General features: G+C 42.4%; 1 protein-coding gene across 2 annotated transcripts; it reads left to right on the forward strand.

Annotated features, from left to right (window-relative positions):
- The first annotated feature begins 1,021 nt into the window (after window positions 1–1,021).
- Window positions 1,022–13,722, forward strand: LOC107373756 (uncharacterized). Of its 2 annotated transcripts, none has more exons than XM_054744328.2 (11): window positions 1,022–1,468; window positions 2,630–2,747; window positions 4,115–4,334; window positions 4,487–4,763; window positions 7,784–7,961; window positions 8,102–8,178; window positions 8,480–8,660; window positions 8,757–9,005; window positions 12,104–12,275; window positions 13,209–13,348; window positions 13,516–13,722. In XM_054744328.2, the coding sequence occupies exons 1-11, from the start codon at window positions 1,151–1,153 to the stop codon at window positions 13,587–13,589; spliced, it is 2,004 nt and encodes a 667-aa protein (XP_054600303.2). In that variant the 5' UTR covers window positions 1,022–1,150; the 3' UTR covers window positions 13,590–13,722. The 2 variants fall into 2 exon arrangements, with proteins under 2 accessions (XP_054600303.2, XP_054600302.2); XM_054744327.2 differs by having other exon boundaries at window positions 1,023–1,468; window positions 13,444–13,722.
- Window positions 13,723–14,268: the final 546 nt, after the last annotated feature.

A 14,268-nucleotide genomic window follows, 5' to 3' on the forward strand; every position in this document is an offset into this window, starting at 1 on the left:
GAGTTTTTCATGCAGGCTGAACATGAAAACAGTCTCCTACACATATCTCCTGCTTTAGCTTCTGATAGAAAATAGACAGTGAAACTCCAGGATTAGAAAATCCTCACAGAGCTGCGTCACACTATATTAGCATTCATAGACTCACCGATCTTGACTCGTGATGGGGAAGGCTGTCCAGAGGGCATCCCGACTAGTTTAAGCTAACCGTTAGCATTAATAGCACCACCACACAGCAGAAACTCCTCCAGTCATGTGTTATTTGTGGAGATAAAACACCCATGGTGCAAGTCAGTGGTAGAGGTATAATTTACAATGTAGGAGCCTTTGAAAATTCTAAGAATAAGAAATGTCACCAATAATCAGAGAAATAATTTTTCAAAAAATGTGAAAGGTAGAATGGGGAGCATGTAAGTTGTGATCAGCTGTGTGCATTTGGAGTCACTACACTACAATAGAGATGCGTTTGAACATCAAAAGAAATTCACAAAAATGGAAAAATAATTTTTATGAAATCTAACAGGGTTGTATGATGATCAGCATCCAAGTGGTGATCAGCTGTGTAATTTTGGAGTCACTACAAAAAATGGAGGAGATATTTAAAATGATAACAAATCTGGAAAATAATAGTTATAATAGGTGTGGAGAGCTGGTAGGTGGTGTCACTACAGTGCACAATAAAGTAGCTATTAAACGTAATTAAAAATATAAATTCACCATAATTCATTAAAATCTATTTCATCAAAAGTAAAAGTTGTATGATCTGCTTAGGTGATTTGCTGTGAATTTGGTGTCACTCATGAGGAGGTACCATAGGGAGGTACTGACATTTACAACATTTTAATTTTCACCAAAAATCAAAAATATATTTCTGGATTAAAACAACTGGTGTAGTATGATCAGTGTTACGCTTTATGAATGTGGTCACATTGCAGTGTACAGGTGTGTGCGGAGTTTTTTCATGTCATTCTAATAAGCCGTTTCTGGTGTGTCTATTTGCAGACGGTCCCTGAGCACTCGTCGCAGTTCAATGACGCGTCGGAAGCAGATGGCGGTTTGTTTTGGTCACATACGTTTGTGGTAATAGAGCCGTGAAAATCGAATCTGAGTATCTAGCAGCCAACTTTAGTGAAGTGTCTACAACTGTGTTAGCATGGGAAGAAAGTGTATCGTAGTGGGTTGCGGAGGCGCTGTGGGTTTGCACTTGTTTCCACTGGATTTAGAAATTAGGCGCCAGTGGTTACGCGCAATCGGCGCTGCGGAAAACAGCGAAGTCCCGATTGATGCTCGAGTTTGCAAAAATCATTTTACCCGCGATTCCTACGAAAACTTGATGGAGTTTGAACTGGGCTATGCTCAACGTCTCCGTTTGAAGAGCGACGCCGTCCCCTCCGTGGCTCTTCCACGAATTAATCGAAACCCACCGACTCTGCTGCCTCGTCCTGACGGAAATGTAGGGCCCCAGTCTGAGGTGAGTAAGCTAAATACTTTTAACAGCTACTAATGATCTGGGACCTCGTTTATCAAGCTTGCTTACGCACAAAACGGGGTCGGAAAACTGCGTAAGCAAGTTTCCACGCAAACTTTGGGATTTATGAAAGAAAACTTAGCGGAAAAATGTGCGCAACTTTGAGTTGAATAAGGACCTTGCTTACGCACATTTTGGACATGGAGAGCACCTGCAGTGCTGCTGCCGAGAAGGATAAAATTATGAAATCCTGCAGCATTATCACTTGTACTGCTTCGTTTTCACACAGAACAAGACCCCCCACATGCACACACATACGCGCATACTCACACACAGCCTGAAGCGCAGAATACGGAATGCAGAATATCAGCAGGGGGACAGATTGAGACAGAATGTCATGCGTCTGTCAGTGTGTGTCCTGTCACTGTGACCCGATTGATCATGTGCCCTGGCTACTTGGACAAGGGAGATCTCCATTTGGCTGACTGGTTAGCATGCGTGACTTTCACCAGGGAGTCTGGGGATTGAATCCTGTTTGGACCATTTATTTTATATCCGCCACAGATCTCGCTGAAGAATTCATAACATTGATGGCTTCAGCTACGCTGTGCCACTCTGTGGATTTTCTCTTATTTGTTTTGCAAAAGCACTTCCTTTCATTTATCCACCTCACCCACAGGTACCTCAATTTCTGCTTCTATGAAATTGCGCTTCCTTGATCTTCCTTGATCTACGGTCGCCATGTCATTGGTGGAGCGCTGCAACAGCCGGCTTATGTATATGCATGAGGTCCACAAGGCACTTTGCATTGACTAGTTATGGCAGTAAGTGGGCGTGGTGAGGGCGAGATGTGACTAAAATGCAGCTGAGAGACATTCTTGTTAGTCTCCTATTTATAAAGCGGGGATTGCGTGCAGCTGTGCATACTCCATGTTTGATAGATCACAAACCTACTTGGCGTAAGTACATATTTTTTTCTGAGCTTAAGTACGGTTTTAGTAAGGATTCTACGCAATGTTTGATAAATGAGATCGGTTCTTTGTATCGGATTTTCTATCATCCCGTTCTTTTATGTCTATCGAGGAAAAATTATTTCAAAATATATATTGCTGTTGTTCTAAGTGATCAGATTTAATGGTCGATGGGTTTATGAAATAATTTCAGAGTGCATCACGACAGCCACGGACGGTGGATGTGTCCTGCCAGACAGATGCTCCTTATTTGGTTTCCCAAGGGACACAGTTTGCCAAAAGGAGACTCGGACCTCCTCTTCGAAACAAAGGTAGAACTTCATTTTGGGATTTATTTTAATAGCTTGTTCTATCCCAAAGCAGCCTTGTTGTTGACACACATGGTTGCAATTTCAATAGCATCTGGAAACCACAATCACTTTTCTATTTGTGCCTCTAGCAAATGTCAGTGCCACAAATCAGATCACTTTTGTATTTTATTGTTTTAGGTTGCCATATGTATTTGTAAACATTAAAGGCAAAAGGTTGCCCAACTTTGTGAATAGGTGATTGTGTCGAAAGCCATATTAACTTGATTGTTTATCTTGACAGATGATCCGTGATTATTTTGACACATTTAGTCTTGCTAACATTTTAATCAATTAGAACTAGCTACGAATGCTCCCATCCAATCACATGATTTGAAATTGGGCCAATTGTGTGATTTTCATACGATCAAAATCGGGTGGCAAAGATCAGATTTGACATTTTAAAACAACAAGTGTGGCCATTTAAATTCACCCTGAGGCAGAACAGTCAAACCTAACAGTGATTTAGTTTTAATTTTAACATGTTTCCCTACAACAATATTATTTGGACAGCAAAGGCAGTGCAACAGCCACACCGCAGCGTGTGTGAATTGGGTATGTTGCGTGTTGGAAAATAGATACCTGCATTCAACACTGAATCTGATTCGACAAATTAAAAAACACAGTGTTGCCACATTGTATCACCTTTCTGCGTTTAGTCTGAGTCAGGATGGCTGTATTTATTTATTTATTCTTTGCTTTATTATTTTTAATTAAAAATGTTTGGGGGCAAATTTTCTTCAATGATAAAAATGCGATTAATCAAGATTAATTAATTTCAAAGCCTCTAATTAATTAGAATAATTTTTAATCGAGTCCCACCCCTAGTTATTACACAAGCAGGTCTCAGGTGTTTAGCAGAAAAGAACAGGCCCAGCAGCCGTGTCTGCCGTGCCCTGTTGCAGGATTGTGCATTGCTCATTACAGCCAAATTATATTTAAACATTCAATCCATCCATCCATTGTCTATACTCCCTTGTCCATGCAGGGTTGCAGCGAGGTATATTTAAACAATTTGAAATCAAATATATGAGGCTAGTTTTTGATATCTTTTATATATATATGTAAAATTGGCACATTTCTTACCAATGTACTTCCCGAATGATTGATGTTTTTGGCAGATGAACTAAGGAAATGACTAATAGAGAAAGAAAGAAAAATATAAATGGAAAGAAAAACGACTTAAAATGCAACTTGGAGGTGTTCTTTTATTTTGCTTTATCTGATTGGGACTCAAACTCTGATTGGGGGCAAAAATGGGACCGAAACCTCCCTAGAATTCGTCTTTTAAAAAAAATAACGAGCCACTCAAAGAAGCTATGTTTTTTTAGGTATTCAGTCAGCTGCGACGGTCCGGAGTGTGGCTGTTGGCCCAAGTCACCGTTTACTTCCTGTTCCTTTTCCTTCAACTCCTTTGAGAAGTTTCAAGGAAGCAAAAAGACCTCGTCTGGAGTTTGAAGAGCAGGATATTTCTACTAGATCCGCTAACCCTGACTCATCATACCACTCTGCACAACCCGTTACGGCCAGCACAGATTCCTCTTGGCTTAGGTGAGCTATAGTTTGTTCATGTGGTTTTTAAACTGGTAATTTAGCACAATGGCTATTGCTATTTTTACAATCACAAGCTTTGTGTCTGCGTCATTATCAAATAATATAAAACTAACATGACAATGGAAAACAATGTGTTTTATTCATTGCAGTCCCACAGCAGCAACATCATCATATGAAGATGCAAAATTCATTGTTTTTGAGAAATGCCTCCTCAGCCTATTCGAGACGTGCCCTGCGTGCACAAGAGACTGTAACGTCCAATCACGCAGAAGAGGGACGCTCTTGACTGTTGAGCAGCTCTGCCCACATTGTCGGTTCTTCCGACGGTGGAATAGCCAGCCAATCATCAGGAGCACCCCCGTGGGCGACCTTCAGCTGTCTGCTGCTGTACACTTCTGCGGTGAATCGTTTGAAAAGACGAGGAAGGTAATGTGAACACTATTATCAAAAACATACCTGCAAACCTGTCGCTTTTTGGTGAAAATTGCCATTTTTGAAGCCAAATATGGTGTTCACATGAATCGTATAGATCCAAAGAGTTTTTGTTTTGAGGGGAGGGAAGGAGGGAAGTCTTCGGTTGGGTTTCAGTCACTCTGTATGAGAATCAATCAGAGAAAGGGGGGGATTCATCTTGTTCACAAACCATCTTTGTTGTTTCGTGCTACGTGTCATCATTTGACCAATCACAGTTGCTGAGACATCAGGCCAATAACTTAAAACAATTAAATTCAGAAAATCCAATCCAATCCAATTTTATTTATAAAGCGCATTCACAAGGCATTACAACCCAACAAGGCGCTGTACACTCAAAATGTTGGTTAATTAAACAGGCGTTATATAAACATTTCGAACACAGATAAAAGATAAAAAGGAAATACAACAAAATTCCCAAAAATAACAGCTAAAAATCATTAAGACACAGGGTGAAGTAAAAATAGGAAAAAACATTTTACAAAGAACCTCAATAGTACGGAAGTCGATAATTGTGGGGTCAGTTTATAAACAGTGCAGATGTCAGTGAGGTTCATAATTATGTTGTATAAGCTAGGTTGAAGTAGTGAGTTTTCAGGCGTGATTTAAAAATGCTAGCTGTTGGTGCTAGCCTCACTAGCAGTGGTAATGCGTTCCACAGCTTCGGTGCACAGACAGAGAAAGCCCTCTCTCCACGGCTTTTTAAACGTGCATTGGGAACAGCTAGGAGGAGCTTATCTTCAGACCTGAGAGCACGCGGCGGGTTGTAGCAATGGACAAGTTCACACAGATATGGAGGAGCTTGATGGTTCAAGGATTTGTAAGTGAGAAGCATAATTTTGAAGTTTATCCTGAACTGCACGGGCAACCAGTGGAGAGATTTCAGAATTGGAGAAATGTGTTGTCTTCTGTCAGCTCCAGTCAGCAACCTAGCTGCTGAATTCTGGACCAGCTGAAGTCTAGAAAGAGCTGCTTTACTGATGCCGTATAAGCAGGAGTTGGAGTAATCCAGCCTTGAGGTGATAAAAGTGTGGACCACCGATTTCAGAAGACGTACACTCAGGATGTGCTTTAGTTTTGAGATGCGTCTTAGTTGGTAAAAACATGATTTAACTGTGTTATTGACCTGGGCATCCATCTTCAGAGCCTGGTCCATTTTTACTCCAAGGTTGGAGATTACAGAGGATACATTAGGTGAGAGATAGTTGAGGTCAGGTTGTTGAGTTGCCGTGGTACTGTTAGGACTGAAAACGATTAAGTCAGTTTTGGAGTCATTAAGATGGAGGAAGTTATCAGCTAGCCATTGCTTGACCTCAAGGATACAATCAGACAGAACTTTCGTTGATTGAGTTGGCTTAAATGAAAAGTAGATTTGACAGTCGTCAGCGTAAAGATGGTAAGAGACAGCGTGCTTTCTGAAAATGGCTCCTAAGGGCAGTATATAGAGGTTGAACAGTAACGGGCCGAGAATTGAACCTTGTGGGACACCCCAACGTAGAGGCTGTGACTCTTATGAACAGCCATCCAACATGACCCTAGCAGACCTGTTACAAAAGTATGACCTAAATCAATCCAGGGCAGTGCCTGAAATGCCAGCCCAAGTGTGAAGTCTTGTGATCAAAATGTCATGATCGATCGTGTCGAATGCTGCAGATAGATCCAAAAGTACCAGAACCACATGGAAACCTGAATCTAAAGCCAGAAAAATGTCATTAAACACCCGAACGTGAGCAGTTTCAGTGCTGTGCTGTTGTCTAAAACCAGACTGACAGGTGTCCATTACCTGATATTCATTTAGATGTTTCGTCATCTGTGCATAGACTATTTTCTCAAGGACCTTAGATAAAAACAGTAATTTGGAAATTGGTCGTAGATTAGAGTAATCGGTGGGATCGAGGCCGGGTTTTTTCAAGATTGGTTGTAGAACAGCGTGTTTGAAGGCACGAGGAACTTCAGCCAATGTCAAGCTACAATTTATAATGCGTAGCACGTTATTGCTAATTAAAGGAAACACCTCTTTCAGGAGTCGAGGTGGGATAACATCATCTGGGGAGCCAGAGGGTTTCATGGCTGCAACAGTTTTTTCTGAAAACAATGAAATCTCACGTGGAGCCCTCATGGCCTGTTTCCACAAACTGAGTAAGAACAACTGTGAATGGAGGATCCCTCTGTGGAGTGTGTCATGCCCACAGAAAGTCTAAATGCCTCCTGCATGAAAATATATGTTTATGTTTATGTATTTAGCAGACGCTTTTGTCCAAAGCGACTTACAAGTGATAATCGGCGAGTTGCCCTTGAGGCTAACAACAACAACCAATTTCCAGTCAGTCGTAGGCGGCAGTGAGGCAGCATGATGAATCATGGAGAGGAGGGAACAAGGAGTGCAGTAGAGAGGGGATGGGTGCAGGGAGGGTGCTAGTTTAGAAGATGCTCTCTGAAGAGTGGGGTCTTCAGGAGTTTCTAGAAAGTCGAAAAGGAAGCCCCTGTTCTGGTAGTGCTTGGTAGGTCATTCCACGTTTGTGGAATGATGCATGAGAAGAGTCTGGATTGTCCTGAGTGCTGTGTAGGCACTGCTAGCCGACGATCCTGTGATGACCGGAGCGGCCGGGCTGAGGCTAAGCCTTTGCAAGAGGATTCAGGTAGATGGGAGCCGTACCATCTCGGACTTTGTATGCTAGTATTAGCAATTTGAATTTGATGCGTGCTGCTAGCGGTAGCCAGTGGAGCTCTATGAACAGAGGGGTGACGTGTGCTCTTGTTGGCTGACTTAAGACCAGATGCGCCGCTGCGTTCTGGACCTTTTGAAGAAGTCTGACAGTAGAGGCTGGAAGACCAGTTAGAAGGGCCCTTCGTCAATTTTTGTAGTGACAAATTTAACTTGGATCGTTTTTATAAATTGTCCAACCTTAAATACTAATAAAATGTTTGAGTTTTTAAGCATCTTTAAATGCCTATTTATTTTCTTTGGTTTTCAGGTGTTTGATGCAATGCGTCTGAAAACTCACACCGATGATGTATTCAGAAGACATGTCAGCTCCTACCTTGAGCCTGCCATAATACACAGTTGGAATGCAAAGCAATGCACGGCTCTTCAGTCACTGACCGAAGAAGACCAGGTCATCATAGGAGGGGATATGTGTGCAGACTCGCCAGGTGAACGTTTACTTCAGAGTTTTTTGGTGTGGCCTCCCATTACTTTGTTGCAGTGTTGTGGCATTGGGGTGAATGTTTTTATTTTTTCTCAACGTGTATTGTAACAAAAATAACATCACACTAAACCTAATGTGTTACAGGACATTCAGCAAAGTATGGGTGCTACAGTGTGATGAACATGCAGCGCAATCAGATTATAGACATACAGTTGGTGCAGGTAACAATGACTCATTTGATGCTGTGCTAACTTACTCGTGAGTTTTCTCACCACAGATGCTCGGAAAGTTGATCATGATTCACAACATTTAGGAAATGTAAAAATAAATACCGTCATGCCAAAATGATTTCTTCTGTTGAAAAAAAAAACGGTTATTGTTACAACATCGAACCCTGCGCAAATAATTTCATTAACCTTTTTGACACCTACTTATGAAGCTGTGTATGTTCCTTCTAAGGAATCTTTGCGTTAAATTGACCTGCTGGAATGTTTGTTTGTCTGTTTTCCTATTTCCACGAAGAGCAACAAGGTTGGAGGAAGCAACCACATGGAGAAGGAGGGTCTAAGAAGAAGCTTGGAACTCCTAGAGGGCAGTGGTGTGAAAGTGGAAAGTATAATAACGGAGCGCCGTCCTCGGGTGCAGAAGTTCTTGAGTGAGCGCGAGATGAAGCACTATTACGATGTACGGCAAATGGCTAAAGGTGGAGCAGTATTTTATACGAGTAAACCATCTGGTTAACTAAGGATGTGCTAATGGACAATAACTCCTGTTTGTTAATGTCTAATAAATTCACTAGGTTTGTCCAAAAAGCTACACCGACTTGGCAAAGACAGCGACTGTGGGCAAGTAAAAAAGTGGCATAAAAGCATCATCAACCACCTCTACTGGTGCGCTGTTGGTTGTGCATCTGGGGCCGAGAAGGTTTCGAGGTGGAAGTCCATCTTGAATCATATACAAGACATACACATTCACTCAGATCCAGCTTTTCCAAAGTGCTTGCATCGGACGAGGGTGTCGAAGGACCCCAACAAGTGGTTTAAACCAGGTTAGTATTTAAACAACACAGTGTAACTCCCAAGTCAATCACACTTCTGTGAAATCAAACTGGCCCCTTAGGAAGCAACACTGATTGACAATCAGTTTCACCTGCTGTTGTGAAAATGGGATAGACAACAGGTGGGAATTATAGGCAATTAGCCAGACATCCCCATTAAAGGAGTAGTTCTGCAGGTGGTGACCACAGACCACTTCTCAGTTTTGATGCTTTCTGGTTGATGTTTTGTTACATCAGGAGATGTGGATGAGGCTGTAGGAGGGCAACAACCATGAGGCCTGAGGATCTTGCGAATTACAGGCCTATCTCCATACTACCTTTTCTTTCTAAAATTCTTGAAAAGATAGTCTATAGCCAAATATTGGCCTTCTTGGAAAATCAAAATGTATTAAAGGTTTTCCAGTCTGGTTTTAAACCCTTTCATAGCATTGAATCAGCCCTTTTAAAAGTTTTTAATGACATATTCTTAGCTACTGATGCTGGGGACTGTGTTGTTCTTGTGCTTTTGAATTTGACAGCTGCTTTTGATACTGTGGATCATGCCATTTTATTATCTCGTTTGGAGCACTGGGTGGGCATTAGAGGCACAGCTCTCAAGTGGTTCAGGTCCTACTTGGCAGGGCGGACATTTTGTGTCAGTCTCGGTGACTATGTGTCGTCCTCTGCTCCTCTCTTGTGTGGTGTCCCGCAGAGCTCGGTTCTTGGCCTCTCCTCTGTATCTTCTTCCTCTCGGGTCTATACTGAGTAAGCATGGCATTGCTTTCCACTTGTATGCTGATGACTGTCAGATCTATGTCCCTCTTCAGAAAAAAGGCGGCTACCGCATACAGCCATTACTTCAGTGTCTTGATGACATAAAGGCTTGGATGTCTAAAACTTTTTAAAATTCAATGATAAAAAGACTTGAAGTGATGATCTTTGGTAGTCTTACTGAGACCCCCAATGTGTATGTTGATTCCCTGGCCCAGTTTGTTAAGCCAACTGTCACAAACCTGGGGGTCAAAGTGGACTATGATCTGACGTTTGAATATCAGATTAGGGCGGTGGTAAAATCTAGCTTCTTTCACCTCAGGCAGCTGGCGAAAATAAAGCCAATTCTTTCACAGCAGCACTTTAAGACAGTGATCCACGCCTTTGTTACCACTCGGCTGGATTACTGTAACACACTCTACATTGGGGTCAGTGCATCTTATATTAGTCATCTACAGAGGGTGCAAAATGCCACAGCCCATCTTTTAACTGGCACTCCAAAGTTTGAGCACATTTCCCCTGTTTTAGCGTCACTTCACTGGCTGTCCATTTCTTTTAGGATTCATTTTAAAATTCTTTTGTTTGCTTTTAAATATCTCCATGGCCTTGCACCTTCTTATCTCTCTGTCCTGTTACAGCCTTACACACCCTCCCGCTCTCTCAGGTCAGCTGATCAACTGCTCCTGAATGTACCCAGGACTAGGCGTAAACATATGGGCCATTCCCATCTGTACCGGGTCGGCCCGGGCCGGGTAGCCCCAGACGGCCCCAACCTGGCCCGGTTGATTCCACACATCCTTGCCTTAAGCCCATGTGGGCTGATTCTACCCACCAATCAGAGGCTTGCTCTAATGGAAGGTGTGAATTTGCTGTCAGCAGTGGGTGTGTTGGCCCTGGTCGGCCTGAAGCAGACCCCCTCGAGAAGAGGGCTGAGAATGAGCCTTGGTTGGCCTGGAAAAATACCAGGCCCCCCAGATATGTAACCAACCCACGCTACCCGGCCCGGGCCGACCCGGTACAGATGGGAATGGCCCATTAGAGGAATTCGCGCCTTTGCTGTAGCAACGCCTAAACTGTGGAATGAGCTTCCTTTGGAGATAAGACAGGCCAGTTCCTTACCTGTTTTTAAGTCACTCTTGAAAACACACCTCTTTACCCTTGCTTTTGACACCATGTGAGATGTTGGTTACTTTTTTTTTGACTTATTTTAGCTGTTTTTGTGTGTTTCATTGCTGTTTTTATCTAGTTGTTATTCTTATTATTGGGCTGTTTTAATTTTATGTCTCCTGTGTTTATTTATTACTCTTTGCTGCTTTCTGTTTATTCTATTGTTTTAATGTATTTTCTGTACAGCACTTTGTTCCTGTGCTGGATGTTTTAAAGTGCTTTATAAATAAATGAACTGAACTGAACAACCAAGCAGCAGGACCACTACCTCTGCCTTTGTGCAAGGAGGAACAGGAGGAGCACTGCAAGAGCCCTGTAAAATGACCTCAGATGGGCCACAAATGTGCATGTGTCTGCCCAAACAGTCCGAAACAGACTCCATGAGAGTGGTATGACTGAGGAGTCGACATCCACAGGTGGGGGGGTGGGGGTGGGGGGGTGCTTACAGCCCAACACCGTGCAGGACATCTGGCATTTGCCAGACAACACCAAGACTGGCAAATTTGCCACTGGTGCCCTATGCTCTTCACAGATGAAAGCAGGTTCACATTGAGCACATGTGACAGACGTGACAGAATCTGGAGACGCCGTGGAGAACGTTTTTCTGTCTGCAACATCCTCCAGCATGACTGGTTTGACAGTGGGTCAGTAATGGTGTGCACTGGCATTTATTGGAGGTCTGCACAGCCCTCCATGTGCTTGCCAGATGGATGCTGTTTTTCTCTGTCTCTCTCAGCTGAGAGGAACACACACACATACACACACACACACACACACACACACACGTCTAGGGAGGTCATATAGGGATGTGGAGGCCACACACTACTGAGCCACGTTTTGACCTGTTTTAAGGACATTACATCAAAGTTGGATCAGCTCGCATGGCTGTGCCATCCTGGTTTTCCACATTAACTTTGAGTGTGACTCCAAATCCAGACCTCCATGGGTTGATAAATTTGATTTCAATTAACAATTTTTGTCATTTTGCTGTCAGCTCAATAAATGTAAAGAATAAAGTATAAAATAAGAATATTTCATTCATTCAGATCTAGGATTGTTTTATTTGTGTTCCCTTTATTTTTTTAAGCAGTGTAAATGGAAAATCACTGCTATGACTACTCTTCAACATATGTATTGATATGAAAATAAACAACAAAATGTGTTTCTCTTAGGTACTGCTGCACTCAAACGATTAGAAAGGGTGTTGACAACCAAGCGGTTCCTTAGAGATGTGGAAAATCTAAGCCCCCACTACCAGACCTCTTCTTTGGAGTCCTTCCACAATGAACTTCTGCGTTCTGCTCCAAAAGACGCTGTTCTCCCCTTCACTGGAAGGCTATGCAGGTATGTGTACTCCCTCACATTGGGCCTCCTCTGAGGTAAGTATCTAAGCTTTATAGGCTGCACCAATCAAAATAGCCTGCAGATACGCTGCTTGGCCCAAACAAAAAAGTTGCCACCTGGGTCTAACTAAATAGGTAGAAGCCTCATATTGGATCATTACTGCACTTCCATTAATGGAATAACCTGGTCATTCAGTATATTCAGGTATTCAGCTGACCTCATTCTTGGAGCACATCCTGTTGCTGAACCTAGACCTGACCAACTGCAGCAACCCCAGATCATAACACTGCCCCCACAGGCTTGTAGAGTAGTCACTAGGCATGAGTGCATCTGTCTCTCTTCTTACCTTGATGCACCCACCACTCTGGAGCAGGGTCCATCTGGACTCATCAGACCAGTTTTTAATAATGCATTGGACAGTTCTGCTAAAGATGTTTCCTCTGCTTGATGCATGCCATGGATGTGACCCTTCTCAGACTAACATCTGTTCCACGACCACCAGATGTGTGTTTTCACATAGTTGTTTAAGAAATGAGAAACAACTCACTGCACCTGTTGGGGTTAAATAACTTGTTACCAGCTGAAAGATAATCGCCCACGCAGTAATTATCCAATAGGAGGCTCCTACCTATTTGTGTAGTTAAATCCAGGTAGCAACTCTTTTTTAAAAAAGTTTCACCTGATCTAAATCTCCAGAGCACATCTTTGTATAACCTGTCTATGATCTTCATCGTCTACAAGTGAGGACAAGGCAGGCACATGCCTTTACTTCGAGAGGAGAGCGAGTGACTATTTCTGATAATATGTGACTTCACAAAATAACTTCATTACATGCATAAAGTCAAACTAAAAAGGTGCATAATGTGTTAAGTTTTTCAAACTTTTAAAAGTATTTTCTTTCCAACCCGCACTTCCCCCTTTTCATGGACACAGGTTGTACCTTGCTGCAATGCACTACAACGAGAATGCAGATCGCCCACGAAAGAGGCCCTCAAACAGGTATCCCCTCTTGTTCCCTGAGGCCAAGAACGGAGGGCACCCAGGAAAACAAGTGAAGAAGGAGCAAACCAACTGTAAGTTTAAATATTTAGGTATATTGAAGTATTACAGAAAGATTCTAAATTTGCTGATTAAGAGTCCTAGTAGGTAATTTTATTTCTCCTAACAGTCTACGTCTTCAACTTGATCCATTTGGTCTTCACTGAGGTTGTCCATGACCCACAGCCTTTCGTGTGTGCAGTGACGCTGATTGATGTACCTCAGGACAAACCTGCCTTGGATGATGCTGTAGCTGCATGTGCCACACTTCAGTGAAGGGAAGGTCTGAAGTCGGTGCAGTGCTCTGTGGCATCAGGAAAATCCCTCCCTATTCCAAGCACCTCATAGGAGGGAATCACTATAAGGACACTTCTGCCAAGGAAACCCCAGCTATCCCCAAACTATCTGTATCTGCTTTGCTTACAGAAATAGTCAGGAGGAAAATGTTTTTGTTATAAATTTTTTTAAGCTGGATCAATTTGTTTTGTAGTACAAGAGTGGAATGTGTTTCAGTTCCTCTTGGTTGTGAGATGTGTACATAATAAAAATAAAAACCTTTGTTATAAACATCCATTATTTCAGATATGTACCTCTCAAAGGCCTTTCCATTCCTGTAGTTGCCAAGGGGCTAAGATCTGCTCTGTAGAACTTTCATTGCACTTAGCATGGAAGAAATTTTCAGAAACACTGGTTCAAAGCCTAGATGTTCAGTCATGCACGCTGTCCCCTGAGGAACCTAGCTCGTTCTTAGTACCTGCATGCAGAAGCAGGTAGCAATCTGTTACATTTGATTTCTTAACCTAAAAAAAAAATCCCATGTAGTTTCACTGCACTGCACGTTTTACTTTTAAGTGCCTTTGTGAGGAATTAACAGTTACCTCACTGTTAAAGGAGACATAACATGAAAACCCTACTTTTTATCCATTAACAGTGTGTTTCACATTTTAAGTGTCTA

Source organism: Nothobranchius furzeri, chromosome 6, assembly GCF_043380555.1.
Source record: "Nothobranchius furzeri strain GRZ-AD chromosome 6, NfurGRZ-RIMD1, whole genome shotgun sequence".
NCBI lineage: Eukaryota > Metazoa > Chordata > Actinopteri > Cyprinodontiformes > Nothobranchiidae > Nothobranchius > Nothobranchius furzeri.